Genomic DNA, 22,818 nt, shown 5'->3' on the forward strand with positions numbered 1-22,818 from the left:
AAGTTTAGTCTTCTACTAAAAAGAGTGACTTGAGCTGTTCTATTGCAGGACATGAAAACCATGGCAGAAAAGAAGAACCAGGTCTTACTGATGAACCTGGAGATACCCCTCTTCAAGAATATTACATGGATGTGGCCTTCCTCATAGATGCTTCCCGAAGAATAGGAAATGATGAGTTTAAGGAAGTGAAAGCTTTTCTAATCTCAGTGCTTGATTACTTTTACATTGCCCCAGACCCACTGACCTCCATGTTAGGAGACAGAGTGGCAGTCCTGAGCTATTCTCCTCCAGGCTATATGCCCAACAGTGAAGAATGCCCTATCTACCTGGAATTTGATTTGGTTACTTATAGCAGTATATTCCAAATGAAACATCATCTCCAAGACTCTTTTCAACAGCTCAATGGAGATGTTTTTATTGGCCATGCTTTGCAGTGGACAGTTGACAATGTGTTTGTAGGAACCCCCAACCTGAGGAAAAACAAAGTTATCTTTGTTATATCTGCTGGCGAAACCAACCCCTTAGACAAGGAAGTCTTAAGAAATGTAGCGCTGAGAGCCAAGTGTCAGGGCTACTCCATATTTGTGTTTTCCTTTGGTCCTATACACAATGACAAGGAATTAGAAGAATTAGCCAGCCACCCACTGGATCATCACTTAGTCCAGCTTGGCAGAACCCACAAACCAGATTTGAACTATATCACGAAGTTTGTCAAGCCATTTGTTCATTTAATCAGACGTAAGTCATTAAACGTTTTCTCTTCTATTGCTTTTGCAGTAGATTTAATGTCTCTGTGTACAATCCACCAATTGGCTTAGTAATAAATCCTTACTTCAATGGCGAGTGGTATAGTCTAAGGTGTGAGTAGGAGGCAGTGAGAAAACCAGAGAAAAATATCAGGTCTTATTGACCTTGAACTTTACTGCTGCACTGTCAAGGTCTTTGCCAGAAAACCCCCATGTAGGTAGAAAGTGTTTTTTAACCATAATCTGTTTACTATGTACTTGGTACTATGTACCAACTTCTTTAAATGGATTATATCATTTAATCCTCAGTACAGCCCTCAAAGGAAAGTACTAGTATCTCCATTTTACAAGTGAGAAAACTAAGGTTCAGAGACATTAAATAAATTGCTCAAAAGCTTACAGTTTAATAGTTGGCAAATTCGAGACTCAGCCCCATGCATTCTGAACCCAGAGCTGTGCTCCTGTTCTTTAAACCATATTTCAATTCCTATACCCTTAACAAAGTACAGTGCTGTAATCAGTAATATCCCACTACCATCACCCTCCATCTACTCCAGGACTTCTGTTTTATCTTTCATTGTAAATTACCTTTGGTTATGACTTTAATTCTTTTGAGCCATGGACAAGAATCTCTTCTAGAGCCTTTGTCCCAGACAACTGGCTCAGGCATAGCCAAGCAGGGTCTTAAGGGTGTCTTTTTATAGTGGGGCTTTGAGAGTGACTGCCCCAGCCTCTGTCCGTGAGTTGCAATTTTAGACATGGGTATAGCAGTATACATGAGAGCTTGTGACATCAAGCAATTTCTGGCCTGTGCTGGGATTAGGAGTGAGGCAGAGGCCACATTGAATAGTTATTTGCAGCTCCTGCGAGTTTACCAGAGAATAACAGAGATGCAGATTTGCTGCCACTCACAAAGCCCCAGGGCTCATGTAACCCTCAGGAATTTTGGAAATCACAATTTATGGGTATCGTAGCAGGCTTGTCACTTGCAAAAAAAAATGATGCCTTCTTCCAACCCTAAGATAAATAGGGTCAACAATTTCAATAGCTCAATGTGTCTTCTGGAAAGACCTTCCTTTTAGAGGAAGAGAAATAGGTGTTAGAAGGGATTGAAAGATGTCCTTGAATTGTATCACAAGCCTGTGAAATACAGAGTTTGAGAATTTTTGACTCAATCACTGCTGTATCTCATTGACTTTGCCAATGAGGTATTGCAAATATCAAAGGGTGTCTACTTTGCCGATTACCTTATAAAATTAATTTGCTCTTGAAGACACCTCCAACCACAGGAAAAGATGAACTGACTTTGGACAATAGACTATAGAAGGGTAAAATTTAGATTAACCAGCCCACTCTTTCTCCAGGTGCCATCAACAAATATCCCCCTGCAGATCTGAGACCCAAGTGTGTTAACATCACCTCTCCCAATCCAGAAAACGTTGGCTCAGGAAACAATGTATTGTGAGTTGGCAAATTCACAGTTTGGGTAATACTACAGTTGGAAACAGTCCTTATAAAAATAATTTGCAATGAATGGTGCTTTAGTTTTCAGGATGCAAGTTTGGTTGGTGTGTGTGTGTGTGTGTGTGTGTAAAATACTCCTGGTTTGTGATGACTCACAGATCCGGAGTTAATAGCAGATAGAATATGACCCATATTAGAAAAAACCATGTTTCCATTTCTGTAGCTTTTATGAGAAGAAAAGGCTCTTTGTAATACCTTATATAACACCACTCTAATATTGGGTACTGCCAAAACAGAAAACTTACAACATCAAATGTTAGGTACCACAAGTTTAAAGCAGAAGAAAAACCAAAAGATAAAAAATGGCAAAAGCAACCAAAACATTTGCCATTTAAAAAACAGAACCCATATGAAGACTGGTAAGAAGGATTCTTTTATGTTTGATTTTGCAAAGTACAACCCTTAAGTGTCAATAAAAATTCAGTGGTGAAAATAAGACTTCTTTGGAGTCCTAAACCACTGATACAACATTCTAATTTCCCTTTGGAATATTAAAAAATTGCCCCTGAGTCAGATTTCATCCATAAACTATTTGGACTATTCCAATCACATGCACAAAATTTATTGCTGTTCTATATCTGCCTGTATTTACGTTTAATTCTGCAAGGGGCTTGGCTAATGTATTTTTTATCTCTTTTCTCTGTCACCTTAGCTTTATTCCTGAGGTGTATAAAATAGAGACAGGAAACAGTGAGCTGTTTGATGAATTTGGTTCCCAGGAGCAGCATTCCTTTGTATTAGGGAACAATCCTAGTAATGGTTCTGAGACTACTACTGATTTGATCCAAAAGTTATACATGCTCTTTTCAACTGGAGAACTGATGAACGATAAAGAAGAGGCACATTCAGAAGAAATGCCAGCTCTAGCAGATGGTAAACAACGAGATAAAAAAGGTAACCTTGGGTACAGTAGAATTGAAGACCCTGAAGTACTTTTGTTTGGATTTTCCTCTGGTGGGAGATGAGCAAGGATGAGCAAGGATAACTCACTAGGACAGGTAGAAATGACAGGATAGAGGTGCCTATCATCTAGGGCTGCAAGGGGTTCCCAAAATGAGGAGGCAAACAAGATATAACTCTAGAAAGGCAGAAAAGGGAGTCAATGGTGTTGACAAAACCAGAACTAGAAGTAGGCAATGTTTGGTGTGGTGTCAGGGAATGGAGACAGGAGAGGGATGAGAACAAGGACCACACAGGTCCCGAGTAAGCAAGCAGAGCCCTGCATCCTTGTGCAAAATGCAGGGCGGGGGGGAGCTATGCAACAAACCTCCAGTGTTTGAGGGTCTGCCTTCTCCCTTAGTATCCTAGGCTTTCCTGCTCTGAGGTGTGTGCTTCTAGCTGGTGCCTGGAATGGACAAGGCTGCTGTGGTTTTGAGACTTCTTTGGAGGCTGAGGGCAGCTTCTTAGGCAATGTGAGGAGATGGTTCTGGACCTACAGCTAAAGGGAAAATGGAAGATGGAGAACAGGAAGCTATAGTAGGCTCTAGAGCAGCTATTCACAATTTTTGCTGTGTATCAAAACTATATGGGAAATTATTTTAAAATAAATATTCTTGGGTGTCTACTAAAGCTGAAAGTATACATATACTATGACTAGCAACTTTAATATATATTCTCAACAGAAAAATATATATTCACCAAAAGTTATGTACTAGAATATTCATAACAGCACTTTTGTAGTAGCCCCAAAGTGGAAACAAAAATGCCCAACAGCAGGTATGATAAATAAATTTTGGCATGATTATATAATGAAATACCATGTATGTATGCAGTATATATGTACAATGCTATGTAAGTATGTAATATATATCAACACTTCATATATACATCTATACTATATGAATTAGATATGGGTATAATGATATGTATAGCTAGTATATAGATATTGAACATAATCAGCAAAATGATGGAAAATAGGAGAGATGAGGATAGAGGAAATATAGAAAAATATAGAAAGGGGAGAGAAGTAAGAAAAGGAAAATCAAGTATAAAAATAAGGAAATATCTGGTTCCGATCAAGATGGACTAAGCCTACTTTAGCCTCAAGATGGACTAAGCCGATATTACCTTTCTCTCCCACTGATTACAACTGAGAACTCTAGAGAAAATACAAAAAGCAACCACCTGAGATCTCTGAAAGGTAACAAAAAGCAGATTTTAGTGAAGTTTCTCATTTTCTTTTCTGTTTTCTTTTGTGGCTTTGTGCTGAGGGCAGACCCCAGTCCTGGAACTGTGTAATGGCAGTGGGTCAGGAGGCTAAAACTCAGTAGAAACCTCATATTTCTGGGTAGAAGAATATAGAAAGGGGAGAGAAGTGTAAGAAAAGGAAAATCAAATATAAATATATATATAAACACTAGGAAAAGGGCCCTTGTTTGTCAGAGGTGGTGGAAGAAATCCCCATTTTCCCTCTCTTTCATTTTTTTTTTTTTTTAAGATCTTGTTTATTTGGCAGAGCACAAGAAAGCACAGAAGCAGGGGGAGAAGCAGAGGGAGAAGGAGAAGCAGGGTCCCCACTGAGCAGGGAGCCTGATGTGGGGCTCGATCCTAGGACCCCAAGATCATGACCTGAGCCGAAGGCAGATGCTTAATGAACTGAGCCACCCAGGCGCCCCTCTTCTCACTATTTCACCCACTGTTTTGTGCTGAAGGTGGGCACCGTTTGGAGCTGGGTAGAAGACTAACTAGCTAAAACTAAAGGGAAACCCTGTTTTTCTGGCCAGAGGAACTAGGAAGAGAGGCCCTGTTGCCCAGCATGTGGGGGTAGCCCCAGAGAGAAGAGAAGTAGAGAAGGGGATCCTATAACTCTAATTATGGGAGCTGCACATGCCCTGGGCTCTCCACTAAGCTGTGCATGGATGAGGAAGATCCAGGACAGGACAGCAAAGGCTTTGGACATTAAACTGAGGATGGAACCACTGCCCGCAGGAGGTAACACAGCACTTGGCATTCTGAACCTACCAAGCTAATTGTCTGCTGACAAAAAAAATTAAAATTCTACACAGAATCATACTAGGATTTAGAGTCTATACAATATAATATTCAAAATGTTCGGGATAAAATCTAAAATTAGACAACATACAGAGAACCAGAAGATGTGAACTATTCTCAAAGGAAAAGACAACCAACAGACAAAGCCCTTGAAGCAGCTATGAGAACTCTATTCCATGAGATAAAGGCAAACAACTTGAAATGAACAGAAATGAACCCAAAAGACATTCTCAGCAGAAATGTGTGGTGATGGGCACTGGGTGTTATCTGTAACTAATGAATCATTTAACACTACATCAAAAACAGGGCGCCTGGGTGGCTCAGTCAGTTAAGCATCTGCCTTCGGCTCAGGTCATGATCCCAGGGTCCTGGGATGGAGCCCTGCATCAAGTTCCCTGCTCAGTGGGGAGCCTGCTTCTCCCCTGCCTGCCATTCCCCCTGCTTGTGCTTGCACTCTCTCTCTCCTGCTCGCTCTCTCACTTGCTCTGTGTCAAATAAATTTAAAAAATCTTTAAAACAATCAAATGCTACATCAAAAACTAATGATGTATGATATGTTGGCTAAGTGAACATAATAAAATAGAAACATAGACATAATAAAAACAGGAACTGAAAGGAAATTTTAGAAGTGAAAAAATATACAGTGTCTGAAATTAAAAAAAAAAAATCATTGGAAAGCCTCAAAAAGCAGAAGGAAGATGACAGAGGAAAGAGTCAGTGAACTTGAAGATATGTTAATTATATAATCTGAAAGGGATTTTTGAAAATGAACCGAACCTTGAAGACTTATAAAATAATATCAGAAGGCCAACATTTGTTTCATTGGCATTCTAGAAGGAAAGTAGAAAGAAAAGGAAGTTAGATTCAGTTAGAAGAAAATGTATATTTGAGGAAATTATGGACAAAAAATTCCCAAATTCATAGAAGATATAACTTTACAGAGTTTAAAACCCCACTCAAGACATATCATTAACTGCTGAAAACAGAAAAGAAAAATCTTGAAGCAGCTAGAGAAAATCTACATATTACAAAAGAAGGGAACAATTCTTCAAATGATGGTAGATCTCTCATCAGAAACCATGGAGGATGAAAGACAGTGAAACATCTTTTTCTTTCACATACTGAAATCAAAGAACTCAGAACACAGAATTTTATATCCGGTGAACATAGCCCTCCAGAATGAGGGCAAAAGAAAGATATTTCTAGATAAAGGAAAACTAAGAGGATTTGTTGCTGACAGACATGTGTTAAAGGAAAGCAGTGATGGGAGAACCAGGGAGTTGGGGTGAGGCCAAATGACTAAGGACCAGACGGCTGAGAGAACATACTGAGGAGGGGACCCAAGAGGGAAATCAAGGAGGGGATTGGAAAGGGAGGCTGGTTGAATGAGACAAAGTGGCATGTACCAGCTGCAGTTCACCCATGTACAGAGCCATATTATCTATAAGGTAATTTCATATAAATGATCCCATTGAGTTCCCTCCAAACCCCTGTGTAGGAGACAGGAAATAATACCCCTCATATTTGGATGCAGAAACTGAAGCTCAAATAGGTTTAGTGCCTTCCTGGGACTTGACCCTGGTCTGGCAGGTCCTGATTTAGTGTGCTGTCCCAATACTGGAAGAAGGAATCAGATCTGAGATAGAGAGGGTGGATGTAGGAGGGGATATCTTATTCAGCTCAGGCTACCATAACAAATGCCATAGACTGGGGGTCTTAAACACAGTAATTTATTTTCTCATGGTTCTGGAGTCTGGGAAGACCAAGATCAGGGCACAAGCCAATTTGGTTTCTAATGAGAGCTCTCTTTCTGGCTTGCAGACAACCACCTTGCTCTGTTTTCACATGGTGGAGACGGTTCTAGTGTCCCTTCTTCTAAGGTCACCACTTTTATCAGATCATGTCTCTATCCTTAAGACCTCATTTAACCTTAGTCACCTTCTTAAAGGCCCTATATCCAATATAGTCATGTGTGGGATAGGACTTCAACATATGAATTTGTAGGAACACAATTCAGTCCACAGCAGGGCATATAATTAACAACATAATCACAGGAAGGAACCCTATAAATCAGCATTTCCCAAGCTTGTCTCTGCATTATAATGACCTGGGTGTTTGTTGACAATTCCACAGTCCAGCTCACATTCCACATCACTTAGGTCATATTCTCTGGGAGTGAGACACAGGCATCCATTTTTTTTTTTTTTTTGAAGCCCCAGAGAAATTCCAATGTGCATATAAGTTTGAAAAACACTGCTATAAATTTCTATTCAGTCAGTCCTGTTAGATATCTTGAGGTGAGATGGCTGCTGAAAATGATAAGGTTGGTAATTCAAAAGGATTATCAAGTGAGCATTACCGAGACCTTTCTTGTTTGTTATTATTCTTCCAAATTTCTTTCTTCCAGAAGTTTCCTCCACTTTTCTACTTAATTATATGTCCTACAACTAGAAATCTCTTTACTCATTTCCCTCTGAGAGTTCTAGCCAACAACTTGATTTGGTGACATTTGGCCAGCTCTGCTCCTTGAAGTCAGTCTGAGTCTCTTTAGGAAATGTTAGTTTGGCTTCTTTCTTGAATCATGGAAGATTAGAATTTGAAACTGGAATGACTTTAGAAATCAGTGAGTTGTCCTGTATCTTTTTATAGATGAGGAAATGGAAGCTGCAGACATCTAAAAGTGTCTTACCAAAGAATATTCACAGCACCTAGTCCAATACCATTTTGTCACAAAGATTTATACCCTACAATTATGTTTATAGAACACATATTCACCTTAAAGTTAATCCATGGAAAAAAGATAATAAAATCTTTATCTGAAAAAAAAATCATTATCTGGGTTGTTGAAAGGTTGGAGATGATACATATGAAGGTCAAAATACACACTGTGCTTGGTACATAATCAGCTGGTATTATCCTACATGAATGATCTAAGTCTGGTAATATATTTGACAATTAAAAATAAAAATCCATTGTGAAGAATGATCAGCCCTTATATGCTTATCTTTGCTATGCTTATCTTTGTTTTCCCAAAGAGAGTGGGCTTTTCTTTTCAAAAAGATAAAATCTTTTCAATTTTATCCATCAACTTAATTTACAGATTATTTTGCTCATTATAATGTACATTTGCAAGATTTTAATGTGAATTTTTAAAAATTATAACTGTATGCCTTTTCCCATTATGCCAATTTAGGGCTTGTTTCTTTGTTTTTATTTTTCTAATATCAAGTGTGGTGTTTTTCGAAGTGTAGTCCCTGGACCATCACATCAGCAACATCTAGGAAGTCATTGGAAATGCAGATCCTTGAATCCTACCCAAGACCTGCTGAATCAGAAACTCTAGGGCTGGGGCCCTCCCGATGATTCTGATGCAGGCTAGAGTTTGAGAACCACTGACCTAGTGTTACAAATATTGAGCCTAAACGAGTCTTCTTTAATGGGAGTCCTTTCATTAGCTATTAATAGGTAATTGGGGGGAAATTTTTCCTGTAAAACACTGATAAGTAGGTATCATTTTTGCAGGACTTCTCAATGCCTTTATTGGGCTAATCTTCACTGTGATTCTGAGAGGGGCTATAGTGAAACCACTATGACCACAGAATCTTGTATCAGGGAGCATCTTATTGGACTAGTATTTTACAGAAACCCTTTGGGAAGCAGTAGTTGAAAGAGTGAATCCAGGGATCACTGGATGGGGACATGGATTTGACTCCTATTTCTGTAGTTACTGCTCATATGATCGTAGGCACATTTCTTTGGCTTTCTGAGCTTCCGTTTCCCTATCTGTAAAATGGACATAATAATAGAGCCTACGTTGTAGGGTAATGTGATCACTAAACAAATGTGAAGTGCTTCAAACAGAACTTTACATAGAGTGAAAGCTTAATACATGTTAACTATTATTTAAAATTATGATGATGATGGTGATGCCCGTGATGATGACAAATGACATTAGATTTGATGGCCATGGTAGAAAGAATGCCAGATTGGGAATGAAGAGATCTGGATGCTAATTTTGGTTCTGTCACCAACTAACTTTGTGATCTCAAATAGTCACCTGATTGCCTTAGTCTTCAACTTTCTTATCTGTGTAATGAGGAGCTTGGGAAGGCCAGTGTTTTTCATACTGAGAGACTCACAGACTTCCCAGGGCAAGGATTTCTAAAAATTAGTCTGTCTAAAGGACTCTGTCTACCTGAGAATGTCTCTCTCTGAGGAATCATGGAGGGTCTCCTTTCCTGCATCCCGTTTTACAAATGCTCCCCCACCTCATGCAAAAAAAAAAAAAAAAAAAAAAAAGCATATTTCTCAGCATCCTTTTTTTTTTTAAGATTTTATTTTTAAGTAATCTCTACACCCAATGTGGGGCTCGAACTCAACCCTGTGATCAAGAGTTGCATGTTCTTCCAACTGAGCCACCTAGGCATCCCTTTCTCAGCCATTCTGAATCTGATTATGTGCTTTTCCCAAATGTAAACCCTCCTAGGGAGGCACAGGACAGGGGGTGGGGAGCATGTTGTCAAACAAGGAGTCATTTTAAATACTGGATCTGCAGGCCTCCGTTAAGCCTTCAGGTCTTTCCCATCCTGTACATGTTTCTGTTAAGAAAGAAATGTGTTGCTAGAAATGAGGTATTTGAACTCATGTTTGGATGTTCTGAATTCAGGTATACTATAGAGTGAGGATGGTAGGAGTGATGATAAGTGTCATTTAGTAATCTGGCCTGTTCCATCCCCTGATCTTGGCAAAAGATAGATCTCTTCTAAGTGAGAAATCCGTGAGAACAAAGCAAAGAGCCTATAAGTGAAGTATCGATGGAGAGCAAGCATTGTTTCATCAGGCCAAAAAAATCATAGCAAAACCCTTGATCATTTACCTATCTTGGAATGGAATCATAAGTAAGATGTCATCACAGAGACCCTCAGTAACATACTTATTTTGATTGGAAGACCAAATCTCCCAACTGAAAGAGGTGTTGATTGGTTTTACTGTAAGGACTAGTTCTGCTAATTAGGCTATGTTGGGGGATATGTCCCATTAAGAGAATGAGCTAAGTTGGAGCATCAAAATTCTGAAGAAAAAAATATATAAAACAGATCATAAGAAATATTATAAAAAATATAGTAATAGCATACATGTGAAGTGTGCTTTATTTATCAATATTAAGATTTTCCAGCCATATTTTAGTTTCTCAGGTTAAACACCATACCTGTAAGTGAAAGAATAACCAGTATTATTAATAGCCATTTGATAAGTTTAGTGAAGTGTTTTTGGGTACATTTCGCAGAAGTGAGAAAATGTTATCCAGTGACTAGGTAACAGATTCTTTTGTAAAAAAAACCTTTTGAAAGATTACTGTGTAGTTTTTGGCACATAACTCAGATTTCAAAGATTTGTTTGGTATTGCCATAATAAAACTCCTTCAAAATCCATTTGTCTATGTAAACAATATTTATCAGTACTTAAATCTATAAAAATAAATATTAATAGAATTAATATTAAACTTTGCCTCACTCTAACAATAAATTGTAGTAGTAAGTAAAAGCAATAGGCAAAAACTGTCCATCTCAATAAGAAATGCATTTCCAATAAAATTTTTAACTTTTGTTTTGGCAGAATTACCAAAATTTAAATACATATGCTGTTTTGATAAATTGTAATGGTAATCCATCAGAAAAAAATGTTAGCACATAGAAGCTTATAGTCACAGGAAATAAAAAGCATGTGCTTAAGTATATTTTTTGCAGAGGATTATGATTAGGCAAACAATAAAAGATTTTAAAGCATTTAAATATATTATAGTTAAATGAAATTCTGTGTGGGAAGTGGAATGGAAATACATGTTTAAGGAGAAAAATGAACACTACAAAATATCTGACTTTGAACCATGAGCATGTTTACATAATATTTTAAATGGAAAATGGTGCTATCAAATCATTGTGCTATAAATATTCTATTGGGTAAATTAAAATAAAAATGTGAGGGTGGCGGAGCAAGATGGCGGAGGAGAAGGAGACCTGGATTTCGTCTGGTCTCAGGAATTCAGCTGAATAGGGATCAAACCATTCTGAACACCTACGAACTCAACAGGAGATTGAAGATAAGAATAGTAACAACACTCTGAACAGAAAAACGACCACTTTCTGGAAGGTAGGACGTGCGGAGAAGTGAATCCGAGGCGATATTCGGGAGGATAGACGGCGAGGGAGGGGGCCTCCGTCGGCCGCTTCTGGCAAGTGGTAGAGCCGCGGAGCACAAAATCGGAACTTTCAGAAGTTGGCTCCGCTGAGGGATGTCGCTCCAGTGGCTAAGCGGGGGGTGGAACCCTCGTGGGACAGTGTGGTCTCAGGACCCTCGGGATCACAGAAAGACCGGGGGTGCCTGAGTGCGGCAGAGCTCCCAGGTATCAGAGCGGGGAAGCTGGCTGCAGAGACGGAGCCAGGGAATGGGCTCTCAGCTCGGGGTTGCCATAAACTGTGATTCACAGCAGTCGGGCCACTGCTCCTCCAGCAGGGACCCAACAAGCAGCAGAGCTGGGGAGACGCCCCTTCCTCCCCAGGGAGGAGCGGCGCGGGAGCGCACCGCAGGGATCTGCTGGGTTTGGAGACTCCACACAGGGTCGGTTGCCAGAGATAGAAACGCTCGGTCACAGGCCGGGTGAGCACGGAGTGCGGCCGGAGACCGGGGAGACGGGAGTAACTGCTTTTCTCTGGGGGCGCAATGAGGAGCGGGGCCCTGAGTTCTCAGCTCCTCCGGGTGGAGATTGAGAGGCCATCATTTTCACCCTGGTCCTCCAAAGCTGTACCGAGAGCTTGCAGGGAACAAAAGCTCCTGAGAGCAAACCCGAGCAGCTCGCTTAGCCCGGACTCACTAGGGTGGGGCAATTCCGCCTCCGGCAAAGACATTTGGGAACCACGGCAACAGGCCCCTCCCCCAGAAGATCAGCACGAACAGCCAGCAAGCCAAGACCAAGTTTACCGATCAAGGAGAACGGGAGAACTCCAGCGCTAGGGGAATACTGCCCATAGAATTCATGGCTTTTTTACCATAATTCATTAGTTTTTCGAAGTTAATTTTTTTAACTGTTTTTTTTGAATTTTTCTTTTTCCCTTTTTCAACCAACATCTTATCAATCCCTTTTTTAAAAAAAAAGTTTTTATTTTTCATTTTTAGAGTCATATTTTTATCCCTTCATAGTAGTTACCCTTATTTTTGGTGCATATATATATATATATATATATATATATATATATATATATATAAGTTGTTCTCTCTTTAAAATTTGGAGATACAGTTTCTTCTAACAGATCAAAATATACCCTAAATCACTAGTGTATGGCTTTGTTCTAGTCTCCTGCCTGATCACATTCTCTCCCTTTTTTTTAAATCTTCTTTCTTATTAAAAACAACTTCTTATCTTATCAATTCCTTTTATAAAATCTTTTATAATTTTCATCTTTATAGTCATCTTCCATCGCTTCATTGTATCAACCCTTATTTTGTACATATATAAGTCTTTCTTCCTTTAAAATTTTAGCAGGCACTTTCTTCTAACAGACCAAAATACGCCCAAAATCTAGTGTGTGGCACTGATCGATGGACTAGCCTGATCATATTTGATCATATTCTGGGTTTTTTTGTTTTGTTTTGTTCTGTTTTTGTTTGTTTTTATCTTTTTCTTTTTCCTTTTTTTTCTCTTCTCTCTTTCCCTTTCTTGTCCCCTGGTTTCAGGTCTTTTCTGATTTCTATAGAGTATATTTGCTGGAGACGTTGTTAACCTGTTAGCATTCTGTTCTCTCATTTATCTATTCTCCTCTGGACAAAATGAAAAGATGAAAAAAAATCACCTCAGCAAAAAGAACAAGAGGTAGTACCGTCTGCCAGGGACCTACTCAATACTGACATTGGTACGATGTCAGACCTAGAGTTCAGAATCATGACTGTAAAGGTACTAGCTGGGCTTGAAAAAAGTGTGGAAGTAATTAGAGAAACCCTTTCTGGAGAAATAAAAGAACTAAAATCTAACCAAGTCGAATTCAAAAAGGCTATTAATGAAGTGCAATCAAAAATGGGGGCACTAACTGCTAGGATAAATGCAGAAGAGAGAATCAGTGATATAGAAGACCAAATGATGGAAAATAAAGAGGCTGAGAAAAAGAGAGAGAAACAACTACAGGATCAGGAGGGCAGAATTCGAGAGATAAGCGATACGATAAGATGAAACAACATTAGAAAATTGGGATCCAAGAAGAAGAAGAAAGAGAGAGAGGGGCAGAAGGTATATTGGAGCAAATAATAGCAGAGAACTTCCCTAATGTGGGGCAGGAAACAGCACCAAAATCCAGGAGGCACAGAGAACCCCTCTCAAAATCAATAATAATAGGTCAACACCCCGACATCTAATAGTAAAACTTACGAGTCTCAGAGACAAAGAGAAAATCCTGAAAGCAGCTCGGGAGAAGAGATATGTAACCTACACTGGTAGAAACATTAGATTGGCAGCAGACGTATCCACAGAGACCTGGCAGGCCAGAAAGGACTGGCATGATATCTTCAGAGCACTAAACGAGAAAAATATGCAGCCAAGAATACTATAGCTAGCTAGGCTGTCATTGAAAATAGAAGGAGAGATAAAAAGCTTCCAGGACAAACAAAAACTAAAGGAATTTGCAAACACGAAACCAGCCCTCCAAGAAATATTGAAAGGGGTCCTCTAAGCAAAGAGAGAGCCTAAAAGCAGCATAGATCAGAAAGGAACACAGACAATATACAGTAACAGTCACCTTACAGGCAATACAATGGCACTAAATTCATACCTTTCAATAGTTACCCTGAATGTAAATGGGCTAAATGCCCCAATCAAAAGACACAGGCTATCAGATTGGATTAAAAAACAAGACCCATCGATATGCTGTCTGCAAGAGACTCATTATAGACCCAAAGACACCCCCAGATTGAAAGTGAGGGGGTGGAAAACCATTTACCATGCTAATGGACACCAAAAGAAAGCTGGGGTGGCAATCCTTCTATCACACAAATTAGATTTTTAAAACAAAGACTGTAATAAGAGATGAAGAAGGACATTATTTCCTACTTAAAGGGTCTATCCAACAAGAAGATCTAACAACTGTAAATATCTATGCCCCTAACATGGGAGCAGCCAATTACATAAGGCAATTAATAACAAAGCAAAGAAACACATTGACAACAATACAATAATAGTGGGGGACTTTAACACCCCTCTGACTGAAATGGACAGATCATCTAAGCAAAAGATCAACAAGGAAATAAAGACTTTAAATGAAACACTGGACCAAATGGACATTACAGACATATTCAGAACATTCCATCCCAAAGCAACGGAATACACATTCTTCTCTAGTGCCCATGGAACATTCTCCAGAATTGATCACATCCTAGGTCACAAATCAGGTCTCAACCGGTACCAAAAGACTGGGATTATTCCCTGCATATTTTCAGACCACAATGCTTTGAAACTAGAACTCAATCACAAGAGGAAAGTCAGAAAGAACTCAAATACATGGAGGCTAAAGAGCATCCTACTAAAGAATGAATGGGTCAACCAGGAAATTAAAGAAGAATTAAAAAAATGCATGGAAACCAATGAAAATGAAAACACAACTGTTCAAAATCTTTGGGATACAGCAAAGGCAGTCCTGAGAGGAAAGTATATAGCAATACAAGCCTTTCTCAAGATACAAGAAAGGTCTCAAATACACAACCTAACCCTACACCTAAAGGAGCTAGAGAAAAAACAGCAAATCAAGCCTAAACCCAGCAGGAGAAGAGAAATCATAAAGATCAGAGCAGAAATCAATGAACTAGAAACCAAAAGAACAGTAGAACAGATCAACGAAACTAGGAGCTGGCTCTTTGAAAGAATTAACGAGATTGATAAACCCCTGGCCAGACTTATCAAAAAGAAAAGAGAAATGACCCAAATCAACAAAATCATGAATGAAAGAGGAAAGATCACAACCAACACCAAAGAAATACAAACAATTCTAAGAACATATTATGAGCAACTCTATGCCAGCAAATTAGATAACCTGGAAGAAATGGATGCATTCCAAGAGATGTATCAACTACCAAAATTGAACCAGGAAGAAATAGAAAACCTGAACAGACCTATAATCACTAAGGAAATTGAAGCAGTCATCAAAAATCTCCCAACAAACAAAAGCCCAGGGCCAGATGGCTTCCCAGGGGAATTCTATCAAACATTTAAAGAAGAATTAATACCTATTCTCCTGAAACTGTTCCAAAAAATAGAAATAGAAGGAAAACTTCCAAACTCATTTTATGAGGCCACCATTACCTTGATCCCAAAACCAGAAAAAGACACCATCAAAAAGGAGAATTACAGACCAATATCCTTGATGAACATGGATGCAAAAATTCTCACCAAAATACTAGCCAATAGGATCCAACAGTACATTAAAAGGATTATTCACCACGACCAAGTGGGATTTATCCCTGGGCTGCAAGGTTGGTTCAACATACGCAAATCAATCAACGTGATACAAGACATTAACAAAAGAAAGAACAAGAATCATATGATCCTCTCAATAGATGCAGAAAAAGCATTTGACAAAGGACAGCATCCTTTCTTGATCAAAACTCTTCAGAGTATAGGGATAGAGGGTACCTACCTCAATATCATAAAAGCCATCTATGAAAAACCTACAGCGAATATCATTCTCAATGGGGAAAAGCTGAGAGCTTTTCCCCTAAGGTCAGGAACACGGCAGGGATGTCCACTATCACCACTGCTATTCAACATAGTATTAGAAGTCCTAGCCACAGCAATCAGACAACAGAAAGAAATCAAAGGCATCCAAATCGGCAAAGAGGAAGTCAAACTCTCACTCTTTGCAGATGATATGATACTGTATGTGGAAACCCCAAAAGACTCCACCCCAAAACTGCTAGAACTCATACAGGAATTCAGTCAAGTAGCAGGATATAAAATCAATGGAAAGAAATCAGTGGCATTCCTATCCACCAACCACAAGACAGAAGAGAGACAAATCAAGGAGTCGATCCCATTTACAATTGCACCCAAAACCATAAGATACCTAGGAATAAATTTAACCAAAGAGGCAAAGGATCTGTACTCAGAAAACTATAAAATACTCATGAAAGAAATTGAAGAAGACACAAAGAAATGGAAAAACGTTCCATGCTCATGGATTGGAAGAACAAACATTGTGAAGATGTCAGTGCTACCTAGAGCAATCTACACATTCAATGCAATCCCCATCAAAATACCATCCACTTTTTTCAAAGAAATGGAACAAATAATCCTAAAATTTGTATGGAACCAGAGGAGACCCCGAATAGCCTGAGGAATATTGAAAAAGAAAAGCAAAGCTGGCGGCATCACAATTCCGGACTTCCAGCTCTATTACAAAGCTGTCATCATCAAGACAGTATGGTACCGGCACAAAAACAGACACATAGATCAATGGAACAGAATAGAGAGCCCAGAAATGCACCCTCAACTCTATGGTCAACTAATCTTCGACAAAGCAGGAAAGAATGTCAATGGAAAAAAGACAGTCTTTTCAACAAATGGTGTTGGGAAAATTGGACAGCCACATGCAGAAGAATGAAACTGGACCATTTCCTTACACCACACACAAAAATAGACTCCAAATGGTTGAAAGACCTAAACGTGAGACAGGAGTCCATCAAAATCCTGAAGGAGAACACAGGCAGCAACCTCTTCGACCTCAGCCACAGCAACTTCTTCCTAGAAACATTGCCAAAGGCAAGGGAAGCCAGGGCAAAAATGAAGTATTGGGATTTCATCAAGATAAAAAGCTTTTGCACAGCAAAAGAAACAGTCCACAAAACCAAAAGACAACCGACAGAATGGGAGAAAATATTTGCAAATGACATATCAGCTAAAGGGCTAGTATCCAAAATCTATAAAGAACTTATCAAACTCAACACCCAAAGAACAAATAATCCAATCAAGAAATGGGCAGAAGACATGAACAGACATTTTTCCAAAGAAGACATCCAAATGGCCAACAGACACATGAAAAAGTGCTCAACATCGCTTGGCATCGGGGAAATCCAAATCAAAACCTCAATGAGTTACCACCTCACACCAGTCAAAATGACTAAAATTAACAAGTCAGGAAATGACAGATGTTGGCGGGGATGCGGAGAAAGGGGAACCCTCCTACACTGTTGGTGGGAATGCAAGCTGGTGCAACCCCTCTGGAAAACAGTATGGAGGTTCCTCAAACAGTTGAAAATAGAGCTACCATACGATCCAGCAAGTGCACTACTGGGTATTTACCCCAAAGATACAAATGTAGGGATCTGAAGGGGTACGTGCACCCCAATGTTTATAGCAGCAATGTCTACAATAGCCAAACTGTGGAAAGAGCCAAGATGTCCAACGACAGATGAATGGATAAAGAAGAAGTGGTAGATATACACAATGGAATATTATGCAGCCATCAAAAGGAATGAGATCTTGCCATTTGCAACGAGGTGGATGGAACTGGAGGGTGTTATGCTGAGTGAAATAAGTCAATCAGAGAATGACATGTATCATATGACCTCACTGATATGAGGAATTCTTAATCTCAGGAAACAAACTGAGGGTTGCTGGAGTGGTGGGGGGTGGGAGGGATGGGGTGGCTGGGTGATAGACATTGGGGAGGGTATGTGCTATGGTGAGCGCTGTGAATTGTACAAGACTGATGAATCACAGATCTGTACTTCTGAAACAAATAATGCAATATATGTTAAGAAAAAAAAAGAAGATAGCAGGAGGGGAAGAATGAAGGGGAGTAAGTCGGAGGGGGTGACAAACCATTAGAGATGACGGACTCTGAAAAACAAACTGAGGGTTCTAGAGGGGAGGGGGGTGGGGGAATGGGTTAGCCTGGTGACGGCTATTAAAGAGGGCACATTCTGCGTGGAGCACTGGGTGTTATGCACAAACAATGAATCATGGAACACTTCATCCAAAACTAATGATGTAATGTATGGTGATTAACATAACAATAAAAAATTATTAAAAAATAATAAAAATGAGTTTTATTTCTAAATGTGAGTTTTTATAATACGTCACAAATTACATCCTGTTCAAATACTTAAACTCATAATGAGAAAATAATTAGATGTTAACTTTAAAATACGCAAGGCAAGAGTACATGATTGTTTTCCTTTGAGATGGTATGTAAGTAAGTCTGAAGACAAGTATGTAGGATCATCTCTCATATCCTGCTTTTGGGTCAGGTTCCCTGAAGCTGACCCTGGGGTGAGGATCTGTGTGCATGTGATTTATTGAGATGGCACTCATTCACAGGGGAAACTGAAAGGGAATGGAGGAAGCAAGACAGGGAAGGAGTGGAAGACAAACAAGGGTGTCATCTCAGGCAAAGTACCAAGTACAGCTTCAGCTTGCTACATGCAGATATAATGGTATGTTGAGTTATGCTGCAGAGTCATCCTGACCTGAGACAAAGAAGTTGGGCTTTCTCACTCTCTTAGCAGATCATCGACCAGCCAGTGGCTGTGAATTCCTAGGCACTCGTGCTATATGTGATTAAAGCCACTCCAGTGGCTGGACAGCAGCCCTCTTAAGAATAGTAGATGCCGATGCTGAAGCAAAAACTCACACAAGGGTGGTTAGGGAGGAGAGGGGAAGAGGGATAGGAGGAGGAGGAATGTTGTCCTGGAAATTAATGCTGAAAAAGAAGATTAGAAGGATTCTGGGCAAAGTCCTAGCTCTGCACATTCCCTCCTGCTCTGAATCAGTGATACCAGCCACTGAATGTGCTAAGTGTGGAATTTCAGATGATGAATGTACCAACATTTTCCCAGGAAGAAGCATATCTATAGTTCTACTTATATGTTGCTCATTTGTATATATCATCACATCACCCTTTTATTTTGACTATTGAAAATGGCAAAACTATGTGCGTTCAATTCATATGTGGCAAAAGAGGTGTCGAGTCTAGAGGGAACATTATAAACAAATCCGGTGACATTAAGGACAATTCATATTTTTATGTTTTGCAGGTGGTGAGGACTCAAGGTGATCATAGCAGAAAAGGAAGATAGCTCCATTGGCAATATGTAATTCCATGTGGTTCTAACCAGAAACTATAAATCATCTGTTAGAAGTGGAGTGGTGAGGGACAGGAACTTCTCATGAAACTAATGGCTAATAACGTGCTAATTTTGTTCTGTTTCAAATCCGAAAGGGAGACTTTTCTGAGTGAAGACATCAACAAGCAGAACTGAGAAACAAGCAATGATTTCATTTCTTCTGTGAACTGTGATAACTGACCAGGAAAAGCTAACTGAATCTTTTCTTTGACAGCTCTGCACGGTTCAGGTGGCAATATGATGATATATCTGCTTAAAGAAGATTTTTGTCATAATTTTCATCACATCTACATCTCAAATTGGGCAGTTGAATAAAGAGTGGTTAGAATTAGAATTTCCTAGGAATGTCTCCTATCTCTTCATAGAATGAGAAACTCATGTCCATCTCTCCAATTCTGGTACAATTCTCCTGGCGCATCTAGCCCTGAGGGCCCTGTAAAACCCACCTGCCAAGCTGCTACCACCACAGTCAATGCTTGCTCTTTACCACAACACAGAAAAGAATGGAATTCGTGAGAAAGAAAAATGTGAGATGAGGCTAATTTTATGAATGGCTGTTTTGTGCTGTGATCATTTGTTTTACATTTTAACATGCTTTGCTTTGTATGTACTTGATTTTTGCTGGGGAAAAAATTTTATGGAAAAGCATGAATATTCTATATGACCAGAGCTGTTCTTGGGAATTACAATGGAACAAGAAACATGTCTAGAATAAAAGCAAGTCTGACCCGGAAGTGTATTCTGTTCATTTTTATTTACCTGATCTAACTCAGGCCCATTGAAACACCAGTACAGGATTAAACATATTTGGAAAAAATATATATATATATATATAATGTAAAATAAGCCAATAGTGAATTCATTTTTTAAATTTTTCAATTTGGTCAAGGCAACTGGGAATTGCCAAGTGAGTAGATTTTGTGTATTTTAAAAGCAACTATGTTGATAGGGTAATACTATTGGCAATTTTGCACTTATCCCACATAATTTTCCTTAACATTACTCTTTTTGTTTGAATAATTTATAAATATACCAATCAATTAAAGCTAGACTGTCAAAAATTTTAAGGTACCCACATATTACTCTCTGGGAAGATCTAAAGCAAACTCTACTCTTTAATAAAATTTTGTTTTTCCCTAAGAATCCTGATATGTACACATGTGTATAAATGTATGTATGAGGAATACATCAGATCCCTAGATATGAAAATAACATTATCAAAAATGTGAAGCCAGAGAAACTCACACTCTGCTTATGGGAGTGTGGATTGTTCCACCTTTGAAGAGCATGTTAGCAATACCTTGTTAGGTTAATGATGCACATATCCTACAACCCAGCTGTCCCACTACTAGATCTATATGCCTGTAGAAGCTCTCACACATGTATAAGATGAACCAAATGAAAACATGTTCACAGCATTGTGTGTTTCAGTGAAGAGTTGAAACCAACTGAAATATCCTAAATGGGATATATTGTACACTAGAGCTGCATCTATAAACAGTGGACAAATAAAAAAGATAATATTGAAACAAAAGATGTTGCAGAATGATACATTATGACATCATTTATACAACATTTTAAACCTGAGAAGCAATATTACCTACTATTTATGATTGCCTACAACTAAAATAAAAGCATGTATAACACCACCTATATGACACCAAATTCACAATAGTTGTTATCTTTTAGTGGGGAGGGGTAAAGCAGGGGTCCAATTATCATTATAATGTCTTATTTCTTACTCCGGAAATTAGAAAAAATGGTGTTCTTTATATTATTTTTTATACATTTTTGGATGCCTGACATATTTCATAATTTAAAAAAGAGTAATCCAGTCATAAAAATAATCATAAAATTCAAGTAAATCCTTATGCTACATCCAACATCATGTTAAGAACTGTGAGGAATTTAAAAATATGTATAACTGGGGCGCCTGGGTGGCTCAGTTGGTTAAGCATCTGCCTTTGGCTCAGGTCATGATCCCAGGGTCCTGGGATCAAGCCCCACATAGGGCTCCCTGCTCAGCAGGGAGTCTGCTTCTCCTTCTCCCTCTCTCTCTGCTGCTCCCCCTGCTTGTACTCTCTCTCTCTCTCAAATAAATAAATAAATAAATAAAATCTTAAACTCATGTTTCTATAAAAAAAATTAAATAATTAAAAATACGTATAACTGTCCTTGCCCTTGATGAGTTTGCATTAAGTCAAGGTTGCTAGAGTTAGGTAACATCCTAGAACAATGGTTCTCCTTTAACAGCAAGCACCAGGGAAACTTGCCCATCACTAGTATGCCACATAAGTTTGATTAATGTATAAAATTAGTTTGTGTTACCACTGAGTGTACATTCACTTTTCATGTGAATTTTGCGTCTGAGTGGTCACTTCAGGTTGTACAACACAATTTGATGCACATGAGTTAAGAGGGGTGATAGAAAGTGACATTGTTTCACTGGAGGAACAATTATACTTAAATATAAGGAGCTTTTAAAGAAATGTGTTATGTATTTTGGACATTCCAGCCCAAAATATAATACTTGGATGTTGTTCTGTGGACAAAAATGTTGAGAACCAAGAGCAGAGAATGATCATAGGATGATAAAAAATACTGTGCATGAATTCAGAGTAAGGCTGCTAAGGAGAGCCAGTAATTGCTTTGGAAATCAAAGGAAAAAATCATTTGGGATTTTAATCATTGGAGAATACTTCAAGGAATAAAGGGGATTCACACCAAGTCTGTACTTACAGATCATTAATGCTCTCCTTCCAGTTCCTTTAAGATAACAGAACAAATGCCTTCCACGCCTTAAAAGACCCTGCAAAATCTGACCTTTGCTCACCTTTCCAGTCTAATCTCATCCCACTGCAAGGAATCTCTTTCCCTTAGTGCCTCCTATTCATCTTTCTGGGCTGGCCCTCACCTGCTTGGGAACACCTTCCATGAACTTTCCAAAGCTGGACAGTAACCCCCACCACACTGTGTATTCTCCTAGTGTGGGATCTCTCCCTCTAGCTCCTTATCAGGGAGGGTTATAACAGCTTGTCTAATTCACTTGTCTGTGAAGCACTCCAAGTGAGCACCCCTACTTGTCCATCACTGTATCTCCAACACCCAGGATACTGCCTAGCACTTAAAAGGTATCCAATAAAGGTTTGATGAATGAATAAACACATTCATCTTGAAAAAATTCCTATGAATAGGAAGGGAACTGCATGAAAAATGACAAGGGGACAAGAGCCCGCAAGACCTGTCGGGGGGGGGGGGTGGCGGTGCAGCGCCTGGGTGGCTCAGTCGTTAAGCGTCTGCCTTCAGCTCAGGTCATGGTCCCAGGGTCCTGGAATCGAGCCCCACATCGGGCTCCCTGCTCAGCGGGAAGCCTGCTTCTCCCTCTCCTACTCCCCCT

The 22,818-nt window shown here is 39.2% G+C and overlaps 1 protein-coding gene across 1 annotated transcript in view; it reads left to right on the plus strand.

The window, feature by feature from the left end:
• COL6A5 (collagen type VI alpha 5 chain) overlaps positions 1-20,147 on the plus strand; it is a 157,919-nt gene extending 137,772 nt beyond the window's left edge. Inside the window, 4 exon segments of the mRNA XM_027584713.2 lie at positions 49-738; positions 2,111-2,207; positions 2,923-3,164; positions 19,332-20,147. Coding sequence (XP_027440514.2) covers positions 49-738; positions 2,111-2,207; positions 2,923-3,164; positions 19,332-19,351 — 1,049 coding nt within the window. The 3' untranslated portion in view covers positions 19,352-20,147.
• Positions 20,148-22,818: the final 2,671 nt, after the last annotated feature.

This window comes from Zalophus californianus, chromosome 1 (assembly GCF_009762305.2).
Source record: "Zalophus californianus isolate mZalCal1 chromosome 1, mZalCal1.pri.v2, whole genome shotgun sequence".
Taxonomy (NCBI): domain Eukaryota; kingdom Metazoa; phylum Chordata; class Mammalia; order Carnivora; family Otariidae; genus Zalophus; species Zalophus californianus.